Source organism: Ascaphus truei, chromosome 4 (genome assembly GCF_040206685.1).
Source record: "Ascaphus truei isolate aAscTru1 chromosome 4, aAscTru1.hap1, whole genome shotgun sequence".
NCBI lineage: Eukaryota > Metazoa > Chordata > Amphibia > Anura > Ascaphidae > Ascaphus > Ascaphus truei.
In genome coordinates this window covers 325,623,709-325,648,000 of record NC_134486.1, presented here as the reverse complement: position 1 = coordinate 325,648,000, position 24,292 = coordinate 325,623,709, and the positions used below count along the sequence as shown (strand labels likewise).

Below are 24,292 nucleotides of genomic sequence, written 5' to 3'. Positions count from 1 at the left end.
AGCAGGGTTTAGCCCATCTCCCAAGCAGTGCAAGATTTTTGCAACACTTTCCTGTTTGTGATCATTTGTTGCCAAGTTTCCCAGCAGTTTGTGCTGCAAACTGTAACAATAGATAATGTTGTTACCTTAGTAATATTAGGATACAGTGTAGCTGCTGAGTTACACTGACTGAAGAAGCCATTATGTTAGGCACACAATCAGGATTTTAACAAATTTATAACAGGAGAACCAAACGATTGCCAACTTAGGTAAAAATGTATAATTGCCACATTATTTATATATAAAAATAAGAAAAAAAAGGGGTGGGGGGAGGCGTAGTATTGCTGCTTTAAGAGCCAGAAATGCAGAATTGTTCATTCACTATTCACGGACTCTACTTCTCAATACAAGTATAATGTAACCCCCCCCTCTGACGTGTAGTATCTTGCATCTATTTATGCATTATACTCTGCTAAGAAATTTTCCGAGCTTGTCTGTGGTGCCAAAGAAAAGGTATTCTAGGTCTCAAACCTGGACGAAAATATAATTTAATGTGCTGTCTTTGCTAAAAATCAAACCGATTCCATATGGAGGGATACATTTGGTCGATGAATGCATTCAAAATCCTATATTTTCTTATTTTAAAGTTAATTTGTAAATTAAGAAGCATAAAATAAAATAGGAGGAAAATTGTTAGGGGTTTGATTTTTTTCAACTGTAATGCTTTTTGTGTCATTGTGCTTTCTATGTGCAACGCAGCCTGCCACATATGTAGTTTACTTTCTAAAAGGGAGGATGGGCAAAGAAAAACCTGACTGGCATGCATTCTGCTTGATAGGCTCCCCCATGGCAACACTTTATGCTGTATATTGTTAAAGTACTCCCGAGTGCCAATATGATCCAGTGGAATATGTATGCATCTTGCTAATCTAGCTTCTTACTGTAAACTAGGCACAGATCTCTTATGATCAGAGATCAATGCGACCTCAGTTCTGGCAAGTTTTTTGGTGCAATGAGAAAGGATACTTCTCATAGTATTGCGCTATATCCGACTGTAACTCCTTTACCAGCCCAAAATGCTCACTGGCACCATCATACATTGCTAAAAAAAATGGCGCACATTCAAAATGACTTTGAACCTGTTTTTAGAGCACTGCTCCAGTTTGCAACACTTGATACATACTGTGCCAGTCCTGGAGAAAGGTAGATTATTTGCAGGTAGTGATACCTTTTAGGGAACTAACCTCAGAGTTCTTCTTAGATGAATTTATTCTGAGCTTTTGAAACCTTGCAGGTTACATCAAAGAAGAGAGCTGTGAAGTTTTGAACGCTCTGTACGATACACTTGAATAAGAAGGGATCTATAAAGTTTCAAAAGCTCTGTGCAGTATAATTCCATCTATGAAGACTTCTCATGTTGGCCATCTGAGGCAGCGGTGCGCAAAGTGGGGGGTGAGCCCCGCAGGGGTGCCGCAAGAGGGGGGGGTGCGAGATTCGCTGCGGAGGGCGCAGTGTTTACAGAGGCCCCGTGCGCTTCCCGAATACATTAAAATGAATGCTGGGGAAGCTGCAGGGCCTCTGTAAACCTTAACTTACCTTGGTACAGACCCTCCTGGTGACGCGTCGCCATGGCATGTCAACGTGACGTCATGACGCCAGGACGTCTGAATCAAGGTAAGAGGGGGGGCGCGAGGAGAGGGGGATGGCCTGCAGGGGGGCGCAGGAAAAAAAAAAAAAAAAGATTGCGCCCCCCTGCTCTGAGGTATCACAACTTGCAAAGAGTCCAAGGGGCTTATTCTATAGAAGTCGAACGAGACGATCAGGCCATTTTTGGATAAAATTCCCACACCATCAGATTCCTGCTCAGCCTTAACAAATTGAGTTTTCTTGAACACGTAAAAATGGTTAAGTCGAATATCCAAGGCCGCAGACCGCTTTCATGGGGTCCAGGACTGAGAGTTTCCACTGGGCCCCCTCCCCCTCCTCGCTCTCTCACCCCCTTCTCAAACACCTCCTCGCTCTATCACCCACCCCATCACTTTAAAATAAATGCTGGGGGATCGCGCAAGGCCTCTAACTTTTAACTTACCTTGAGTTGCAGTGACGCGTCTCCATGGCAACCGGCGTCAAATGACGCAGCAGGGTCACGTGACGTCACATGCTTGCAGAAGGGACCTTCTTCGCTATTTTAGATATTCAAAATTAAACAGCCAATATTTTTGTATATTATTAACTGTTACCCATTGTATGTGAAGACCTTATAAATAAATAATACTGGGCACTTACAAGTTGTTGACTATTGGTTTGTTTAAATGTTACCAAAAGCACATATATTATCTTCAATATGAACCACGTATACCACGGTACTGTTGTCCAAATCTTGTACAAGACATGTTCAGAGAGGCAATATGAAAATATTTCTCCTAGGAGTCATTTGTTGTAGTAAGGCAGATATGTGCTCGCCAATGCTTATTCACAACAGTTAATAAAATCCAGGAAGCAGCTTTGGAATTCATTATATTTTAATGTGCAATTTCAATGCATCAAGACTTGTTTTGTATGAAAAGAATGACAACAGTTTTTGTATAAGAATACACAGCGCCTGACGTATTAATCATTTGCTGTATTTAGTACATACAGCGATGGCAGATACAGAAATATTGTAAACATGTAATGGCCTGACAAAGAAAAACAGAAGATTGTGCAACTAAAGATCAGGTCATTTTGATCTTGCAAACATACAGCTGGGGGCTGACCATTGCCTACAAATGAAATGAACAAAGACGATAGTAAAGAAACAACACACGTCACATTGACAGCACCCCCTGGTGGTCTGATTTAACATGCTTCTTTGAAGAAAAATAAATAAAAAAGTGTAAATTCATGTGCTTTTCTGGATACAACATTCTAAGATTGGTTTAAATAAAATATGACTTTATCCTGTTAGAACTCAGTGGAGCAACACATGTATTGTTAGATTTCCCGATAAGGAGCTTAAGTCGCTCTACAAATTAAATAGAAACAGTTTATTTTACAAACACATACAAGTACAGTAAAAATACGCTTACCAGCTGTATCCGTATGAGGTAACTTTTTAGTACAGGAAAATACTAAAAAGTTTGAGTCTTTAACTTAATATTTAATTATTACCAGATATTTTAAATCTAATTTGGCATAAAAGCCCCACGTCTTATCACATGGTCCAGTTTTAGTTCTCTTATTTTATTAAGCCTAATATTAAAAGTCAAATTCATTCAAGCAAGATTATATATCGTTGTGTTTTCTAATGCCACTGCCGAGTTGTTAGTGTTGCTATTTGTTAGTAGCTTTCCTTTAGTAGATACATCTATCGTAGGATTAGATGTGCCCACGATATACATGGTTAAAACTTTTTGAGAAGCTTTGCATTATGTTACTCCCTCCATTTGGTGCCATGAACGTCATATGGAATTTTCTATAAATGTGTACTCAAAAAGTGCTCAAATACTGTACATATTAGGGAATAAAAAGGGGGCCAGAGATACAGCCATACTCAAGAAGATCAGTTACCAAAGAAGGAATTCAGGAAACATTATGTCTGACATATCTCACATTCACACCTACTACCGGAATCCCCCACGGAAAGGCTGTATATCAGACTCGATGGCAACATATCAAAACGCGTTTTTTTCTCTCCATAATTCATATATGCAACGTTTCTAGATCTTCATTTCTTTCTTAATGAAGCCTTATGGTTTCCTATCCCTTGTATTATTAAAGGTTTCTACCTTATTCACTCTCACCATCTCTGGAAAAACTATTCCATACTTATCCCAGTGTTGTAAAATATACATGTTTCTAGAGGACCTTTCCTTCTGTTGTACTATTTATATCCTTGAGGTAGGTGATGGTCTTTCATTGTATCCATCGTTTTCCTCCTTACTTTCTGGATTTACAATATTTCCTCTAACAGAATTTGCTAACATCCTGGCACTTCTGTTACCCTTTCCTCCAGGCTACCTCCATATCGCTGTAGCTCTTGCATTAAGAACCGGCAGAGCAGTCCAGATAAGTTCTAATCAATGTCCTTAATAATGGCAGCCAATTCTACTTCTTTTTGCCAAAAATTCCTATTAATATACACAAAACAAAAACACTAGTCCACGGATTTGTCTCCATCTTTGGTCCTTTACAGTGTATTTCAACACAAGTGCCTTTTAAGCATCAAATCCCAGTAGCAGCCCATTCAGCTTACCTTTGTCTTTCATAATTTTTCTAACCCTTGTGGAGTGCAGTAATCTGGAAGCAATAACCAAGTAGTGGGAAAAGTGCACTAATGTGCTGACCTTACTCAGCTTGCTCGAGATACCAAAGGGGGTAGATTAAGCACTGAATTGTTAAAGTTACAAGGCACTTAATAGTTGGGTTGTCAACAGCAACACCACATTAGGGACTGATGTTGATTGATGGGAAAGCAGCTTTTGATTATCTTACTTTTGAGCAACAGTATATGTACATTTACATGTATATCAATAAAAGTACCATAAACCGTAAAGAAAATAATGTGAGTATACTAGTTTGACTTGTGAGGTTCAAGGTTTCAAAACAATTCCCAATATGTAAATCATAACACAAGTAATCACAACATAATATAAAAAGTAAAAAAAAATTATTCCCTTTTATGGTACAACATTTTTCTGTGTGGTTTTACAGTACAATCATATGTAAATATGGGTTAAAATGTCATTAGTCACTAAAAAAAGTGATTTTCATAATAGATATTTTTTCCCCCTATTTCACGCTTAACTTCTTTTGTTGCCAGTTTGGCGAATGCCAATTGCATCAAAAAAGGTTAATTTTGGACGGATCTGCAATATTTGATATTCACTATATAACTACTAAGACATGAAACGTGAATTAGATCCATTGGTGCTGGATAAATTTGATAGCAATGCTCAGGGCCCGACAAACTGGGCAAAACCCACTCGCCCTCACCCCCTCAAAAAAAGTCAGTCGCCCCCCCAAAACACTCCCTCACCCCCTGCACCCCCTCACGACACTTACCTGCGGCGGGGTCCGGCGGCGTGGTGCGGCCTTCTCTGTCTTCTCCCTTGCAAATTCATCTTTCCCCCTGCAGCTCCCGTTAAAATGGCCGTGCGGTGTCAAATGATGCCGCGTTGCCACGGCAATGGGATGTGGTGATGTCATGCAGTGTCGCGTAATGTTGCTCCGTGTGACGTCACGTAGCATCCCATTGCCATGGCAATTTTAACTTGTGCTGCAGGGGGAAAAGATGAATTTGCAGAAGAAGATGGAGAAGACCGGGAGACTCCGCTGCAGGTAAGTGGTCGACAGCGGCCAAAATGCAGACGCCGCGGCAACCGGGCAAGTGTATTTGTCGACCCCTGGCAATGCTAGCATCTAATGTGTGTAAACAAGTTAAAGTAGTAATGAAAGAAGAAATTGGCACCAACGTGAAATAATTTAAGGCACTTTCAGGTTGTGTGTAGTCTAAGAAAGAGGCAGATTTCTTAACGTCTCTGGTCCTTATTATTGCTCACTGCCCAGTCTTGTACTTTGCCACTGGCAAATATTGCAAAAAAGACGGCTCCAAAAACATTAATAGCTGCAGCAATGAGGAAAACTATTTGCCATTGTTCCACAGTGTTCTGCAAAAAGAAAATTAAAACACATTATACACGGATACAAAAACACATCTGATAATGATCTACAAACCCATTTAGAAACATCAGCGATAACCCAAAAAATATAGCATTTTTTTTATCCTGCAGTTGGAGAATAGGTACCCACTTCTTTCTTGGACTATATGATGTTTACTACATAAACTATAACATCATGTATTTAGTATAAGGATACATTAAAACTAAAGAAGGAGGTCATAATGTTTGATCACATGCTTATTGAGCACTGTTTGGAAATCCCAAAGAGCATTTTACAATAGTTATTGAATGCAAGCATTCTCAGCAGCCGGCGTCACTGTTGGTGACCACATGGAGAACAAGGATGAATGTACAAAAACTGACTGTTTAATAGAAGAAAATAAGTGATCTCCTATTCATACACAAGAGGTTTATTGAGAGTTGTCACCGTTTTTCCCTTTGTTTTTTTTTTTTACGGATACAATAGTTACTGGAAGTTTTAGAGAAAATTTGGACAATAATAAAAATCAAACCACCTTCAGAGGTGAATTGATCTTACAGAATAACTGGAGCGCTGATACAAAATTAAATGCGTGTTAACTCATTTATTATCCGATGTGCTTGTAAGGAAGCAGAGAGCACATTGCAAATATTTTTTGTTCCCAGGACATATGTAAGATCCATTAATTTGCTTACGTCAGGAGTTAAGCTTTTAGCAATAACAGGACCAACCATTCCAGGAACTGTGGCAAATGTGTTTGTAATTCCAAGTAATATTCCAGCAAACCTGCAAAAAAAAAAAAAAAACCATTTCAAACCATTTTCAGCATGGTTGCAATAACTTGTTTACAACATAATATAAAAAGTAAAAAAAAAAATATTCCCTTTTATGGTACAACATTTTTCTGTGTGGTTTTACAGTACAATCATATATAAATATGGGTTAAAATGTCATTAGTCACTAAAAAAAAAGTGATTTTCATAAAAGATATTTTCCCCCCCTATTTCACGCTTAACTTCTTTTGTTGCCAGTTTGGCCAATGCCAATTGCATCAAAAAAGGTTCATTTTGGACGGATCTGCAATATTTGATATTCACTATATAACTACTAAGACATAAAATGTCTTCTAAATGAAATGTGAATTAGATCCATTGGTGCTGGATAAATTTGATAGCAATGCTCAGGGCCCGACAAACTGGGCAAAACCCACTCGCCCTCACCCCCTCAAAAAAAGTCAGTCGCCTCCCCAAAACACTCCCTCACCCCCCCCCCCCCCCACGACACTTACCTGCGGCGGGGTCCGGCGGCCTTCTCTGTCTTCTCCCTTGCAAATTCATCTTTCCCCCTGCAGCTCCAGTTAAAATGGCCGCGCGGCGTCAAATGATGCTGCGTTGCCATGGCAACGGGATGTGGTGATGTCATGCAGTGTCACGTAATGTTGCTCCGTGTGACATCACGTAGCATCCCATTGCCATGGCAATTTTAACTGGTGCTGCAGGGGGAAAAGATGAATTTGCAGAAGAAGATAGAGAAGACCGGGAGACTCCGCTGCAGGTAAGTGGTCGACAGCTGGTAAGTAAATCCTAGAAAAAAAAAATTATTGCCACATGTAGTACAGGTTAAAACACCAATGCGTTTCATGCCCAGTGGCGCTTTATCAAAAAGAGTAGACACTACTCTTTGATAAAGCGTCACCGGGCGTGAAACGCGTTAGAGTGTTTTAACCTGTACAACATGTGGCAATACATTTTTTCTAGCATTTACTAACCAGTCCTCAGTGTTTTTCGTCCGGCTATGCACCGCCGTTTTTCTTTAACCATTCAAGTCAATGGGCTTTCAGAGCTGGAAGGTGTCTTTGAAACCGGCTATTGGCAGGTGCATCCGGTGTCCTAGCACAAGGTTCCGTACTTCCAGGGGCTTGTGCTCAAACACTATGTTGCACAGATGTGGCCTCTGCCCTACTTGCTTCTGGTCCCTTACCACTACTGCATGTGCTTCTGAGAGTTGTGGCCCAGATCTTGACCCAAACCTTGAGTAAATCCCACTATGAGATCACATGACAGACAGCTGCCAGCACTGCTAATCTTTATTCTGCCTTCTGCACCCTCTTTCTGCCTCATGCACGCACTGCCCCCATCTCATTCTCTCTCTGGTATAAACAGTATGCATTAAAATCAGAAAATATTGTAATAAATTAAATGGAAAACAAAATGAAAATAAATATATTAAATGTGTTTTTTTGTGGATCAAACACACACACACACACACACACACACACACACACACACACACACACACACACACACACACACACACACACACACACACACACACACACACACACACACACTAAACCTGGCAGTGGGCAGAATACTGCCTAGTAAATACGTGCATGGGTCCTTGAAAAAATATGACATGGTAGAGATGACAGAATTGTACAAAAACTTAAAAGGTGTATAGAGAGAATAAACAGGGAACCATTATTAATAAACTCAGAACTAAAACAAAGTGCGCAATCAACTTTTGGAACGCATTTCTACTAGAGTTGTGAATAAAAAATAAAAAATGGAACCGCGTTAAGAGATCTGTTCAATGTTCCGGGCCTGTTCGCTGCGGGGGACCCAGACAGCCGGCACTGGAAGTTGGGCCGGACTCTGGCTTTCCTATGCTGCTGTCTCTCTCCAGCGCCGGGCCTCTCCCTGATGTCGGTGCACGCCGGAGGCAGAGCTTCCGCTTCCGGCGCTCACTGGCAGTTACAAGGTCCTCTAACATACTTCTCATCAACAATACATGGAGATCAACTTACATTTCCATGTCCAATACACAAATATGGTAACAAGCTAATATCTTACATTACATAGTTATATACTAGATGAGGTTGTAAGGTTGAAAAAAAAAAAAAAAACGACATATGTCCTTCATGTTTAACCTATGCTACATTTAGATGACAGATACTTATTCTATATTTGTATTTACAGAATTTTGATCCAGAGGAGGAAGAACAAAAAATCCCAGTGAAACACGCAATGATAAGGGGAAAAAAAATATTAATTCGCGACTCCACATAATGGCAAATCAGATTTCTCCCTGGATCAATATCCGATCCTGATTATTTATTTGGTATATCCCTGTATACCTTTCCTTTCTAAAAAGACATCCAACTTTAAAAATAAATAAAAAGGTCTCTGTTGTACCTGCCATCTCCATGGGTTATGAATGCCACATTTTAGCTGCCCTTACTGTGAAGAATACTTCCCTTTGTTGCTGGTGAAATTTCCCTTCCTCAAACCTTAAGACAGGAGTGCGCAGTTTTTTGCGTGCGCCCCCATGCCTGGGAGTCCCAGCTTTCGCGCCCCACCCTCAGTAAGAACTCAGCGTCGTATGACATCCCGGGTCATGTGACGTCACATGACCCCGCTGCATCATTAGACTTGCGTTGTCATGGCGACGCGTCGCCGAAGACCCGGCTTGCAGCAGGAAAGTGATGTTACAGAGGCCTCACGCCTCTCCCGGCATTTAATTGAAAATCCTTGGGGAAGGGCAAGCGGCCTCTGTAACCGCCGCACCCCCCAGTTAGCGCACCGCTGCCTTAAGGGATGACCCAGTGTCATTTGTACTGCCCTTGAATAATTCATTTTAAAAACTCCTTGTATTGATCCTGAATATATTTGTATATAGTTATCATATTCCCTCTTCGACGCCTCCTTCCTAAATGTAGATAAATCTAAATTAGCTAGCCTTTCCTCATGTCAGATTTTCCATCCCCTTTATTAATTTGGTGACTCTCCTCTCCCTCTAGTTCCAATGGAAGTAAACTGGGGCGCTCCCTTTACACAGTGCTTGAAGCTGAACAGAAGAATAGGGTCAAAATAAACATATAAATATACCACACATCAAATGCTCAGTGTCTGCTGCTCAACCCCCGGAAAAGGATCTTCCCACGATCCTCAAGGAAACATATGTAGAAAGAGAGACAGAGGGGCGCAGACAAGGGTCAGAATCAATGTCAGACCGGTGATCGAAAAACACAATGTTAAACCAGTGATTAAAAGCACAGGGGTGATAGGAATATATACAATATGTACTCACACGGGCCTGTGTGGTACTGGATGGTACTATAGGTATCTTTAAATTTCTATCTTCTTGTTAGACAGTCGCACTACCTCTCCCTCTGTACGCCAGTGATGGGCCACTCAAGGCGCATATAGTGGGCTCCGCCTGACAAAGGATTTAACGATCCGAAACGTGTTGTGTGTGCAGAGACCTGGACCAGAAGCCGTGTGTCTGCTCCAGGACACCGTAGCCGACGCCTGCACTGACGGTGAACAGTCCTGTAGACCGGACGTGGCGAACAGGAACACACTGCACCAGAGAGCGGGAGGTTGACGTCGGCGTCCTTGAGCAGTTTTTTACATGCAAGTTATTTGTTATCTCCCTTTCTTTGCTGAATAAACGTATTTTTATTGATCTGTGTGGCGCTGTCTCCCACTATATGCGTATGGAGAAACTGTCCTGCGCTTCAATAGATAGTCTCTGCACCCATGGGTGTCAATGAGTCACTTGAAAACGGAATGGGTGATGCAGATAAAGACCTCTAAGTTAATCAGGGCTGGGAGGGAAATCCCTTACTTCTATATGCTCTCCAATCTGGGTCCTGCACTCCTCTGTCTTCCGTTTGTCAGCGTGCAGCCTTCAGAGAGAATGAATAGAAGAAAGAAGATCCGGCGCCACTGCTAGTGACAAATCCAGGCTACTTCCGGGTTGAAGGAAAAAACTTTATTGGGACATCACACACACAAGGCTACACCACGATCACCCCCTCAATGCGTTTCACGCTATGGAACAGCGCTTCGTCTTGGAGTCTAGCCTTGTGTGTGTGATGTCCCAATAAAGTTTTTTCCTTCAACCCGGAAGTAGCCTGGATTTGTCCCACTATATGCGCCCTGAGTGGCCCATCCCTGACGCACAGAGGGAGAGGTAGTGCGACTGACTAACAAGAAGATAGAAATTAAAGATACCTATAGTACCATCCAGTACCACACAGGCCCGTGTGAGTATATATTGTATATTGTATATTCCTATCACCCCTGTGCTTTTAATCACTGGTTTAACATTGTGTTTTTCGATCACCCGTCTGACATTGATTCCGACCCTTGTCTGCGCCCCTCTGTCTCTCTCTAGTTCCATAATGTATTTTTTATGGAGTGGTGCACAAAATTGTACTCTATATTCAGGGTGTGGTCTCACTAATGCTTTATACAGTGGCATAATTATGCTTAATTCCCTTCCATCTATTCACCGTTTAATGCAAGATAAGATCTTATTTGCCTTTGCAGCTACTGCATGACACTGGACACTATTGCTAAGCCTGCTGTCTACAAGCACTCCTAAATCCTTCTCCATCAAGGATTCACCCAATTTGTTCCCATTTAATTTGTAAGTCGCCTGTTTATTCTTGCTTTTTAAATACATAACCTTATATTTATCTGTATTAAACCTCATCTGCCATTTACCTACCCACATTTACACTTTATCCAAGTCATTCTGGAGAGAAATTACATCCTGCTGTGATTTTACGACCTTACACAATTTAGTTTGCAAAAAAACAGGCGCTTACCTCAGATTAGAAACAAAAGTGTGCTTACAGTAAAGCGGTAAATTCGACAATAGCTCTCTTATAAATACTTGGAGCAAACAGTAGGATCCCTTCAGCTTCAACCCCAGAAAAGGGTTAATCCAGAGCCCTTATAGAAACATGGGAACAAACAAACAATGGGGGAGCATGGGATTAGAAAGACATACAGTATACAATAATAATGGTGATGAATATTGACAGTAGTTCCAAAGGTGGGGGGCGGGTTGTAAATATAATAATACTTACACGGCCATGTGTAAGCAACCACAATTAGTGATCACCTCCTTGAGCGAGAGCTGTGCCTCTCCCAGCTAGATATAGCTGTATGTTGATAGGGTTAGGGGAAATTATATATAATCCATAAGGCTATACTCACACGGTCCTGTGTGAGCTGGTGTAGAAATTGGTTACTTTGGGGTTAAATTTAACCCATCCACATCTATTCGTCACGTAATGGGGGAAAAACGAGTGAGGCACGGTTCCAGTTAAATATTCACAAGAAATCGCATTTATTAATTAAAACAGCAAAGGGACTCACATACATATAGAATGGACCCCTGGCCTCCTCACGCAGTCCAGGATCGAGTTTGAGCAGCTTTGTGCGCCCTTCCTGCTGGGCTGCAAACACTGCTCCACGGTCTGACTGCGGAAGCCTCCTTAGGTCAAAATCTTCTGGTGGTTTAGAGCTACGCGTTTCGTCGACACATCGACTTCCTCAGGCTCAAATAATGTTTTTCTCATCACCCAACACCTCCCCCCCACCACGCATCATAACACCTGGGGGGAGAGACGGGCTGACGCCTGGGAGTTAGCACTGATTTTCGTGCTGCCCTGGATACTGGAGAAAACCCCCATTACGTGACGAATAGATGTGGATGGGTTAAATTTAACCCCAAAGTAACCAATTTCTACACCAGCTCACACAGGGCCGTGTGAGTATAGCCTTATAGATTATATATCATTTCCCCTAACCCTATCAACATACAGCTATATCTAGCTGGGAGAGGCACAGCTCGCCCTCAAGGAGGTGATCACTAATTGTGGTTGCTTACACATGGCCGTGTAAGTATTATTATATTTACAACCCGCCCCCACCTTTGGAACTACTGTCAATATTCATCACCATTATTATTGTATATGTCTTTCTAATCCCATGCTCCCCCATTGCTTGTTTGTTACACAATTTAGTGTCATCAGCAAAAATGGAGACTTTGCTCCACACCAGTGATTTCCAACTTTTTTGTTTGGAGGAACCCTTTAAGTATTTAGAAAAATCTTGGGGAACCCCTATCTGGCTGATACATATTAAGTTTGACAGGGGTAAATCACAACATTTCACACCTCACGAGCCCCCTCTATTTCCCACCCTCTACCCATGTATTTCGCTCTGCTCCATCTCACTCACTCTCCCCCTCCCATGTATTTCTCCCCTGCGTCTCACTCTTACTCCCTCTTTTCCTCACTCACTCCCTCTCCCCCAATACATTTTAAAAAGACCCCCACCGTATGAATACATTTTAAAAAGACCCCCACTGCCCCAATACATTTAACAAAGACCCCACCCCAATACAGATCTCCCCCAACACCCCTCATCATACATCTCCCCCAGCACTCATCATCATCACCACATCTCCCCCAGCACCCATCCTCATATCTCCCCCAGCACCTTCATCATCCTCATATACCCAGCCCCCTGGATCTCACATCTCCCTCCCGCCCCATATACCTACCTCAGGCGGGAGGCTGGTATCCTGCAGGTGCCAGCGGAGGAGGTGGCGGCAGTCAGGAGGCGGCGGCGAGCTGGCGGCAGAGCAGGCAGGACTGCACACACGCGCTCGCTCTAGCTAGCAGCAGGCACCGGAAGTGCCGCACTGCTAGAGCGCACTCCTGCAGTCCTAAGAGCGGGCTGGAGCGCAGCCCACGTCCAGGCGGAACCCCTGGGACTGTTCCACGGAACCCCAGGGAATCTGGTTGGGAATCACTGCTCTATGCCAACAAGTTAAAAAACAGGGGTCCCAGTATCATTCCTTGATGCACTCCACGTACATCTTTAGCCAATTTGCCAGGGTTCCATTTATGACAACTCGCAGTAGTCTATCCTTCAACCAGTTTTCAATCCAGGCACAAATATTTTTACCGAGTCCAATTTGCTTTATTTTGTACACTAACCTAGTGAGCAACCGTATCAAAAGCCTTTGCAAAATCTAAGTAGTCCACATCAACTCCATTACCCTGGTCTAAATCCCTACTTACCGCCTCAAAGAAACTAATGTTGATAGATTAGCACATATCTATCCTTCATAAATCCATGCAATTAAAAATAAATTTGAAGTGAAACTTTTTTGGTGGCACCTACAGGGATTTTGATGGGAAAAAATGCATTGCCTTGTAATGAAAAACCATAACAAGTGACATCAAGCTACTAATGGGCGCGCGCCCGTCGCGCATGCGTATAACAGCCCGCATGGAGGTTGTAGCCAGTGCATGTGCAGAAGAGGAGCTTGCAGGCCCCACTACGCATGCGCAGTACCGCCCTTGTCTACCTCCAAGTACGCATGCACACTAACGACCGCGGGCCTCTGCGCATGCCCGTGGGCCTCTGCGCATGCTCACCATGGGCTGTGGGCATCTGCGCATGCACACCACCAAAGAGAGGACTGACCGAATGGGAGGAGAAGAGCTGAGAACACCGGGCTCACCATCCAGGATTATCATCACAAATACAATGTGACAAAAGACAAAGAAGTTTCACTTAAAATGCATGTGCTCGGCACACACACCCTATTTTTTATCCACTAGATATTCCTGAATATTATCCCATACAAAACTTTCAAGTAGCTTCCCCAGTGGCGGATTTCCCATTAGGGCGGCAAAATTTTGGGGAGACAAAAATTGCTGCCCCCATACACAGAGGCTACGCTCTCTGGCCTATCGGGAAGTTCCTTACCTGCTGCCGCCTCCACCTTCCTGTTGCCTCCGCCTTCTTTCTGCAGCATCAAATGACGCTGCAACGTCACATGGCGTCGTCTCGTTCGTGACATCTGCAGCGTCATATGACGCTGCGATTTTGAAGAATACGGAGGGCGGTAGCACGGAGGAGGCGGCATCAGCAAGTGCCTAGGGCTTCCCCGCTACTGATGTCAGGCTTACAGGTCTGTAACTCCCCGTTTGTGATCTAGCTCCCTTTTTAAATATAGGCAACATGTCTGCTTACGCCAATCTAGTAGTATTGATCCTGTGGAAATGTAGTCCTTTAATATTAAATGTAATGGTTTGGCTATTATTGAACTTGGCTCCTTAAGAACCCTTGGGTGCATGCCATCGGGGCCAGTTGCTTTATATTTGTTTATTTAGGCTGTAATTTTATCAAGTCACTTAAACACTACTTTCTCAGTTAACCAACTGTTCGTTAATATAGAGGTTGTGGGTTCCTCCTGTGGCACTATTTTTGCAATTGTTTCCTCCCTGGGAAATACAGAGGCAAATAATTTGTTGAATACCTCTGCTCTTCCCTTATCTCCAATAATTTGCCTGCCCTTCTCACACTGAAGGGATCTATATTTTCTTTTCAAATCTTTTTGTTATAAAGGTACTGCAATAACTTTTTAGGGTTCGTTTTACTTTCTATTGCAATCCTTTTCCATTTTCAATGTTTGCAAATTTGATTGCCCTTTTGCAACTTTTGTTTCATTCCTTATAGTTCTGATATGATGCCTCTTTCCCTTCTAACATTAAGAATCTGCTTCCCTACCTGTTTATTTAGCCAAATTGATTTAGACTTGTTTCTTTTATACTTATTACCAAAGGGTATATCACTGATAGGTGTGCTTTTATAACAATGTTTCAAAGACTGCCCATTTATCTTCAAAAAATTTCCCTGCAAAAAGGTCACCCCAATTTATTCATTGTAGATTATTCCTCAAGTTTATAAAATTCTGCCTTTCTAAAATGTTAAGTCTTTGTTGAACCCAAGTAATATGGTTTTTGATCATTTATTTTCAAATGAGACCATGTTATGATAACGGTTTCCTAAATGTTCCCAGACTTGAATATTTGTTATTACTTCTACATTGTTTGATATTACCAAATCCAGTATTGCCCCTCTCCTGGTTGATTGCTCAATAATTTGGGTCATGTAATTGTGTTTTAGCACCCTCAAAAACCTTTAGTTGTGATGCTAATTTCATTGCTTCAGTCTTCGTCTGGATGATTAAAATCACCCATTATCCAAACATGATCTAGTTTTGATGCATTCTCCATTTGCAAAAGAATTTGGGATTCCTCAATCTCACATATATTTGGAGGTTTGTAAGGATATGCTATAAACATTTTCTTTGCACTTTTACCTCAACTGCTAATTTCCAACCCTTGATCCCTAGGCCCTTGTCACCGGTGAGTCCCGTGGCCCCAAGTAGTAATGTAAAAAGTGATAACATGCCTGTTATGCCTGTACTGTCTGTGGGGAAGGCCTTGCCTTGGTGCGGTATAGAAGATCAGGGTGATGTGGTGTCAGAAAAGAGTATCTCATCAGGGGCAGTGACTAACCTCAGAGCTCCAGCTCAAGAGGAGAGTCTAGGACAACCTTTATGGGAAGGGTCACTATTTTGGGTATTGCCTTGTACTGCAAGAGAGAAGGGCCTTATGAAGTTCAGCAGGGCTGAAACCTAGCAATGAGGTTCTGCAAAATGGGGTTTAAATAACCATACCTTCCTGAAAACCTCATGCAGAGTGCTGAAGAACACTGGGTAGAATGGGTTAAGGAAGCCATACTAGTGCACCTGGCCAACACTACCAGAGGGCATAAGTACTGTGAAATAGACAGGGCAAACATCTACTCAAGCTGTGGGTAGTGGGCCGCAACATCCACCTAGACAGAGTAGAATACATCTCTGAGTCTGGGAGAAGGCGTTGTTATTCTGTAAGGGTACCTGATGATCAGGGAAATATGGTAAAGAAGTCCGATCCGGCCCACTACTATTGAGGTAGCCCTAGGTATCACTCATATTAGATCCAATGTTCCAGCCAGGACTGGGTATTTGTTATGGTACTATTGCACTAATGTACTGAAATGTATGCACATGTTTAATGCATATTGTGTTAGGATTAATTCTAAGGTTGTTGGTACAGTATGTTGATGTTGCACATACTGTACCCCTCAGTAGGGGCGTGAGATCTTCACCAGGAGGAGAGTGCAGCATAGCCTCTGGTCGCTACGTTTTTCCTTTGGCCCCTGCAGTATAAGTCCAGTTAGGGACAGGCACTGGAGGGGTTAAGTCCTCATGAAGGCCTAGTTTGCTATTGCAGCCTTGGATACACTTATTGTATCCAAGAGCGGGCCTAGCAACAACCTTAGGGTGTCAGCCGGGTGAGTATACTGGCTGGGTCACATGAGGTTGATGTGACTCCTGTCAGTATCAGACCTGTCCTGTTATGGGGCAGGGTTACAAGCCCAACCCCAGGGTATATATACTGGCACTCTCCCAGAAATCAGGGTGTCTGTCTCTTCCCTCCCCCTGTGGAGCACCAGAAGGAAACCTAGATGGGCCTCAAGCCTTAAGGTAACCTTCCAGGGGAAGCAAAGCATGCTGTAACTCTGCTGAGTGCAATAAATACCGTTTGAAGCATAACAAGGTGTGGTTTACTGCCTGGAGAGAACATAGTGTCATCATGGACCATCCTGCACAAGTTCCAGGATCCATGCTGAGTGGAGGCGCTGCCAAAGAATGAAGTATTCTAAGAGCCTGTCCTGATTCTCCCCACACCATTGTGGAGCAACTCAGAGCCCTCCTGTTGCCTCACAGGTATACACAGCACCATGGAACATACAGGTAGTGACCCAATCTCACAGAGGGTGGGGGTAAAGGTGCTACACCTTCTTTAATTTGTTTCTACCACAACCCCATATTCTCTTCACCTTCTCCCCCAAACATAGGACCTGAAAGTAAATTGTATTAAATATTGAAAATGGTAAATACCATGTGTGGGTTCAACAACTCTCAATCCAGTATTAATATTATATGATTCCAGTATACAAAGTTGCAGAAGTGCCACATGTGAACACAGAATAAATCACAACTTACGACGGTGCTATATCGAGGTGATTTATATTGAATCCGGACATACAGAAGCCTCCAAGTGTAGTTGACAGGGTGAGAAATGCAACTGCCAGTATATAATTACAGCCCGTGTACCCAGTTGCTAGTAGAAATATAGCAGGTCCAACCATTCCTGGAAACAAAGAAAACAATAAATAATACAAACATACATGATAAAAAAAAATGTCTAAAAAGATCAATGTTATAGACCCATATTACCTACTGCACACTATGTTGAATAATGGCCCATGTACAATATTATTCATATAGACTACTGAACCGTGCCAGTTAACTATGTAGATTCCGGTTTCAGATAAAATGTTAAGATTTTTGTATATGTTGTATTTGGATCTTCTTCACTTCTATTTCATAGGCTCAGGCCTCTGAAATAGTGGACTTCGCTATCTGGTTATTAGCTACTCATGAGATGTCAATGGTTTCCTTTTATCCTAGCATGCCAGGCTTTGCTGGAAGAACATGTATTATTATGCAGCAAAAATTAAAGGTAGATGAATGAAAGACAAACGAAATACGGAACACAAAACAAAAACAGAACAAGTTTTAAAAATATAAGTGCATCTTGAGAAAGGCTGACATAATGACACAATAAGAATTTTACTCCATAAAGTGCTTTTCTCTCAATGGGACTCAAAGTGCTTCACAATTACAATATAGTGCACAGTAAGCAGCACTGTACAGGCATACCCCGCATTAACGTACGCAATGGGTCCAGAGCATGTATGTAAAGCGAAAATGAACTTAAAGTGAAGCACTACCTTTTTTCCACTTATCGATGCATGTACTCTACTGCAATCGTCATATACGTGTATAACTGATGTAAATAACACATTTGTAACAGGCTCTATAGTCTCCCCGCTTGCGCACAGCTTTGGTACAGGTAGGGAGCTGGTATTGATGTTCAGTAAGGGCTGACAGGCGCATGCATGAGCTGCCATTTGCCTATTGGGTGATCTGTCCTTACTCGCGAGTGTACTTAAAGTGAGTGTCCTTAAACCGGGGTATGCCTGCACATAGAATTTTAACAGACACAGTCCCTGCCCAAATGAGTTTACAATCTATGTTTTTTGGTGCCTGAAACACAGGGAGATAAAGTGACTTCCCCAAGGTCACAAGTAGCAGACATAAAAATTTGAACCACCCTCCCCTGCTTCACACGCAGTGTCAGTTATCAGAGTCAGTGCTTTATTCACTGAGCCACTTCAGCCAATATTTCAATAGAACCTTCCACTGGGCCTCAAGAAGAAAACATTTTGACCAGTGTATCCTACCAGTGCTCAAGTATGGATTCGAAACTTGGATTCTAAATCCAAAGATAATTCAGAAGTTTCAGACAACGCAAATAAGTATGGAGAGATGTATGCTGGGTATTACCCAGAGACCGGAAAAAGAATGCATGTGCTCAAAACCATACAAAAGTCTGTGTCATCATCAAAAGGGTGAAGAGATTAAAATGGCAGAGTACGGTAGCTATCACAGGAAGAAATTACCATTGTTGGACAAAGCCAATACTCAACTGGACTACAACAAAAATTAAAATACCAAGACAATAACCAAAAAGTAAAATGGCAGGATGAAATAAAAAAAAATTGTTGTAGTAACGTGGAGGAGAGGCTTGCAACTGCAGTGTCTGGAAGATCATTTGGGAGGCCTTCATCCATCATTGGATCATCAAGGGCTGAAGATGATAATGTATATATAAATAGGTTACTGCACCAATACAAAAAGTAAAGATTCAAAAAGATGGTAGAGAAATAAAGAGATAATTGCCTCTATTTACTAAGTGATACTTAAGTAATAATCCCCGAAGAACAGGGCATTATTGGCCAGTAAAGACCTGTTCTGAGAGGATTATTACTATTATAGGCTAAATATAGGTTTTTTTCATAAAAAATAGACACTTTTGTAAAGATATATAACTCGGAACTACTCTGATGCACCTGTGTAGGAAAAAGAAGTAAAGTAGCAAATGAGAGGGGAGAGAGGTGGAGGAGGGAAGAGGTGAGGGGGGGAGAGAAGAAAGGTGAGGGGGGGGGGGAGAAGAGAGGTGAGGGGGTGAGAAGAGAGGTGAGGGGGGGAGAAGAGAGGTGAGGGGGGGAGAAGAGAGGTGAGGGGGGGAGAAGAGAGGTGAGGGGGGGAGAAGAGAGGTGAGGGGGGGAGAAGAGAGGTGAGGGGGCAAGGGAGGAGTAGAGGCAAGGGTGGGGGAAAAGAGATAGGTGAGTGGGGATTGTGGGAGGTGGTGGAGGAGGGGAGAGGTGAGGGGGGGAGCGAGGTGAGGGGGGAATCAAGGTGAGGGGGGAAGCAAAGTGAGGGGGGAGCGAGCGCGAGGAGAGAGAGAGGTGAGGGGGGGTGGTGGGGGGAGAGAAGTGGGGAGGGAGAGGTGACAGGTAGGGGGAGGTGTTGAGGGGGGAAAGGGATGAGAAGTGGGGGGGGGGGGGAGAAGAGGGGAGGGGGAAAGGTGGGTGAAGGGGAGAATGGGAAGAGAAGTGGGGGGGGGGGAGACAGTGATTTTAAAGCTGCAGTTCAGTCAATATCCTGCATGTGTGTTTTTTTTAATAAATCAGTTCTGTAGTAAGAAAAAATACTTTTATCATTTTCTGTTTTTAAAAAAACAACTTTGAAAGACCAATTTTCTTGTATTCTATTTTAACAGCCATTTGCTAAGGCACTGCCCCTTCATGTCCTGTCACAAGCCCTGGCACACCCCTTTGTCAGCCCTGCCCTCCCTCTAGCACATGTCAGTGCAGGAGTGCTCAAAATATTCATGAGCTTCCACTGACTGACAGAAGCAAATAAAAACATATGCCAGCTCTAATTATGTCACCAAATTTCGCCTATCAATACATGGAGAACGAATTGACCTGCAGCTATACAGTTCTTTAGGTAAATAGAGATTGCACACATGAAACTATTGAAGTAAAAAAATAAATTAAAAAAAAAAAAAAAAAAGACTGAACTACAGCTTTAACAACAAACTAAAAAAAAAACAGATAAAAATGACCTTAGCAAAAGCTATGCAAGTGGTGGAAGAAATATAACTTTGTTGCAAGTAACAAAGTTACTATTTGGGACCCGCCAGCTTCTGACAGCAATAGCAGGGGGGAGAGGGAGGGAGGGGCGGGGGAGGGGAGAGTGAAAGAGCCTGCATGTGCTGTGTGAGAGAGCCTGTGTGAGAGGGCCTGCATGTGCTGTGTGTGAGAGAGCCTGCATGTGCTGTGTGAAAGTGCCTGCATGTGCTGTGTGAGAGAGCTTCTGTTGCCGTGCTGTGCTGTGAGAGGAACAGAGATGCCGCGCTCTCCCTACATCTCTAAAAGGTGAGTTGGCAGGGTGCCAAAAATTCTAACCAATCAGAGGGCAGGGATTTCAGTAATGCCCGGAATTTTACTGCTTTAGCCTATAATATTCCATAATATTTCCAGCGCTGGCAGACACCTTATGGCCTCTATTCAACCAAACGGTCCGTAAGGCGTCCTTTGGAATCGCACCGTAATTTAGTAAATATGAGCCACTGTGTCTCCATTCCTCTGAGTAACAAAGTGAGAGGGGAAGGCAAGGTATGGATAATCATAACATCATCAGATAATGTGGCACAGATCATTTTTGATGTATGGTGGAGTGCTGGTAGAGTTGTGGAGGTGGAACTCAGAGGAATTGAACTACAGAACATGAATAGAGATTGGAGTACAGTACTTGGGAAATCAAGTCTGGGATCTAGTAGAGGTCTGTGTCATGAACTCCAGATTGTGACTTTGATCCTGAAGGATAAATGTTGTTATTCATGGAAAGATTTGAAAAGGGGCAAACAGTGGGAAGCAGTCACGGAGAGGGATGAACCTGGAGGACTTTAGATCGGCTGTAGTGATCAAAGGCAAAACACAAAAAGTCTACTGGTTAATTTGTAAATAAGAGTAGATTTTTGGCATTTTTTAAAGGTACTGTAGAATAGGAAAGATCTGATGATAAACTGAATGAAATGGAAGAGTAAAAGGAAAATTTAAATGTACTGTAGTTGATCACAGCCATTCGATATGTTTCCAATGGTAACAATGTAAAATGTGACAAACAACAAAACTATTTGTAAGAACGAAAACACAAATATTAGATCACTTCAGATAAAAGCATGTGTGAACAAAACAAAACTGTACCCAAACTTAGGTAATGGACTGACTGGCTACGATTACTGTGCTTGTTACATAGATCAACTCTGCCGTAATAAATTAGTGATACACATTGGAAATCCACATACAGTATTAGTAAAGGCCATTGCGGATGGTATGAAAAGACAACCCAATATACTCTTTGTTTTTTTTAGCGACCTCTCTAAAATGTGTCCAATGTAAGTATTCCGCAATCCTGAGAATACGAGAGGAGAAAGAATCCCGTATGATGGATTCTTTCTCCTCTCGTGTTCTCACAAATGTATAATTCCCAAATAGCACACCTCCAACATGTAAATTATATTGAGCTGAGCAGGGACCGCCTATTTGCCTTATTCTGTAATCCTACTTAACCCAATTTTTGAAGAAGATTTTAACCCATTTTTTTTTTAAATTACTTCCGCAAACTCACAACTAATAAACAGAATATTTCACTTACCTATGGAGTTAAATATTTTTCGAACAGCCACAGTTGTAAAGTTTAGCCTCTCTCTCAGGTAGTCAGCTATGAGACCAGTTAAGAGCATACAGACCCAACATCCAAAGTAAGGCAGTGCAGACAGAAACCCATTCTACAATAAAAGATATACATTTTTTTTTAGTCTAAGCAAATGTTGGTATCATTTATTAAGCGCATGTATGATTACTCACAGAAAACTTTTTCTCAGTGAGAAAATAGCAACACGACAGGTTTTTGATTCAGGGTCTGAATACCTAAGGCCTCGGCCAGGGTGGCGCTGAGCGGGCGCTCACGCTGGCCGCGATGAAACACATTGCGGCAATGTGTGTGGCCAGCGTGAGCAAGCGCCTGCGCCCGCTCGGCGCTTACCTGCTTGCCGAAGCAAGAACTTTTGAATCTGTCTCTCGCTCGCGCATCACGTGAGCGGTTCGCCCAATGAGGGCGAACCAGCTCCGTGATGTTATGGCCACGCCCCGCGAATAGCCCCCCCCCGCGTGCGCACCTTGCCGGCCACAAATCTCCCGTCCGAGCAGGTAACGTGACGTCACCGAGCATGAGCGCCCGCTCCCTGCCTTCAGCCTAAAGGAGCAAAGAAATGTATGTAGTACACAAAACCAAAAAGCAGTACTTGCTAGAGTATTATTTTACTTGATCATATTAACAACAAAAGAACAATACTGTTTCAGGACAACAGGAGCCGTTTAAAACACTACATCTTTTTTTTCTTCTTTTTAATAAAACAATACCTTGAAAAGGCGTTTGGGCTTATAATTGGTATTCTTGATTAGATGGGGTTATTGGCACTATTGTTCAATGAATATAGTAAATAGCTATTTCCTTAATAATGTTTATTAGTATGTTTCCAGTTATCTTTTTTTGTACCTGCGCACTGATTATATTCATTCCTAAGGCGTCCTGGGTTGCCAGGGCTGCAATACATGGCGTTCTGTGCTGCCAACAACGCTCTGCACAGAGGGGCAGATCTAGGACCGAGCCATCACAACCCGAAGTACCGAGAGGTAACTGCACATGAAGTCCGCCATTACCAGGATGCGTCCACGCATTTCCGGTGCTAAATTCTCTATATGCATTTTATGTTTTAAGTCCGTTAAACAGGGGATGATCTGACGTAGAGGCTCCTGCCCGAAACGTTAGTCTGTTGTTAATAACATGAAAAATACTACTTTAGCAAGTATTTACATACCATGCAGTCTGCGTGTTACTGGTGACGAGGAGGTTAATATCCAAAGGCTGAGAAACAGCTAATGACTAGCTGTCCCTGGGTGATGATGAAATAGTAGTGATCAAACATCTGAGAAGCACAAATTCCCAAGTCGAGAATATCTCTTAGCCAGTATAGTCAAATAACTTACCCACTGACCAGCAAGATGCCATTTAAGGAGAAGAAAGATCTGTGGGGATTTTGTGTGAGGACTGATAATGTTTTACTACAAAGCAGCAGGGAATGTGTTGCTTTAGAGAGATCTCCAAAAAGCAGCAAAGCTACATAAGCCTAGCTGCTGCAACCAAACTTAATGAAGAAACAAAATTGATGGAATATTGAGTCATTATTTCAAAAGCACATATACTCCCTGGCATAATTTACAGTCTCTGTATCTCTCAAGTTTTAGGATGAATCTCTACTACTCATTTATAATGCTACAAGCAAGTAGAATGCCTATCCCATGAGCAACTCTTGTTATCTCAACCCTATCGATCCTAATACTGCTAACTACCAACTATGCAGTGTTGACACACTCAGTGGATGTGCCCGTCTCCATTTAACACAGAAATGTCCATGTTAACGTACTCTTATTTTTTCAGACTGTTGAACCGTACACAATCTATTTCTGACACCCAGCACATTACTTTATGGGCCTTATTGAATAAAAACTGTGGTCGACTTGAATGACACCACGATCAGCTGCATCGGACCTTACTGCATAAAGCTTTGGCAGGTGAACTTAGCCCAAAAGCACAATTTCTCAGATGCATTTCATTACTCCAAAACTACTTCCCAGGTCAATCTTGCTCGTTATTTTAGCCTTGGGTGCTCAACAGCCACGGTTAGGTCATTGTTTTAGCTTTGAATTCTCAGTACTCTTAAAATCAGAAAATCCAAGCTCAATTCTCAAGGGCCAGGTTTTCACAATTGCCTAATTACCCAAACAATAATTCAATATTCTCTCTTGCTCTACTCCTCCTTCTTCCTGCTGTTGATATCTCTTCTAATCCTGGACCCAGCCATACATTCCTGCTCTAACCCACGCCTCCCTGCTAGTTGTGTTAACCCATCTAATTTAATACT

At 42.4% G+C, this 24,292-nt stretch overlaps 1 protein-coding gene across 2 annotated transcripts in view; it reads right to left on the bottom strand.

Moving 5' to 3' along the window:
• Positions 1–2,483: 2,483 nt before the first annotated feature.
• SLC17A5 (solute carrier family 17 member 5) overlaps positions 2,484–24,292 on the bottom strand; it is a 78,484-nt gene continuing 56,675 nt past the window's right edge. For both annotated transcript variants that reach the window (XM_075598014.1, XM_075598015.1), the window contains exons 8-11: positions 21,964–22,096; positions 17,335–17,482; positions 6,315–6,405; positions 2,484–5,627 (exon numbers count right to left, since the gene is read on the bottom strand). In XM_075598014.1, coding sequence (XP_075454129.1) covers positions 5,490–5,627; positions 6,315–6,405; positions 17,335–17,482; positions 21,964–22,096 — 510 coding nt within the window. In that variant the 3' untranslated portion in view covers positions 2,484–5,489. The remainder of the gene's footprint in view (positions 5,628–6,314; positions 6,406–17,334; positions 17,483–21,963; positions 22,097–24,292) is intronic.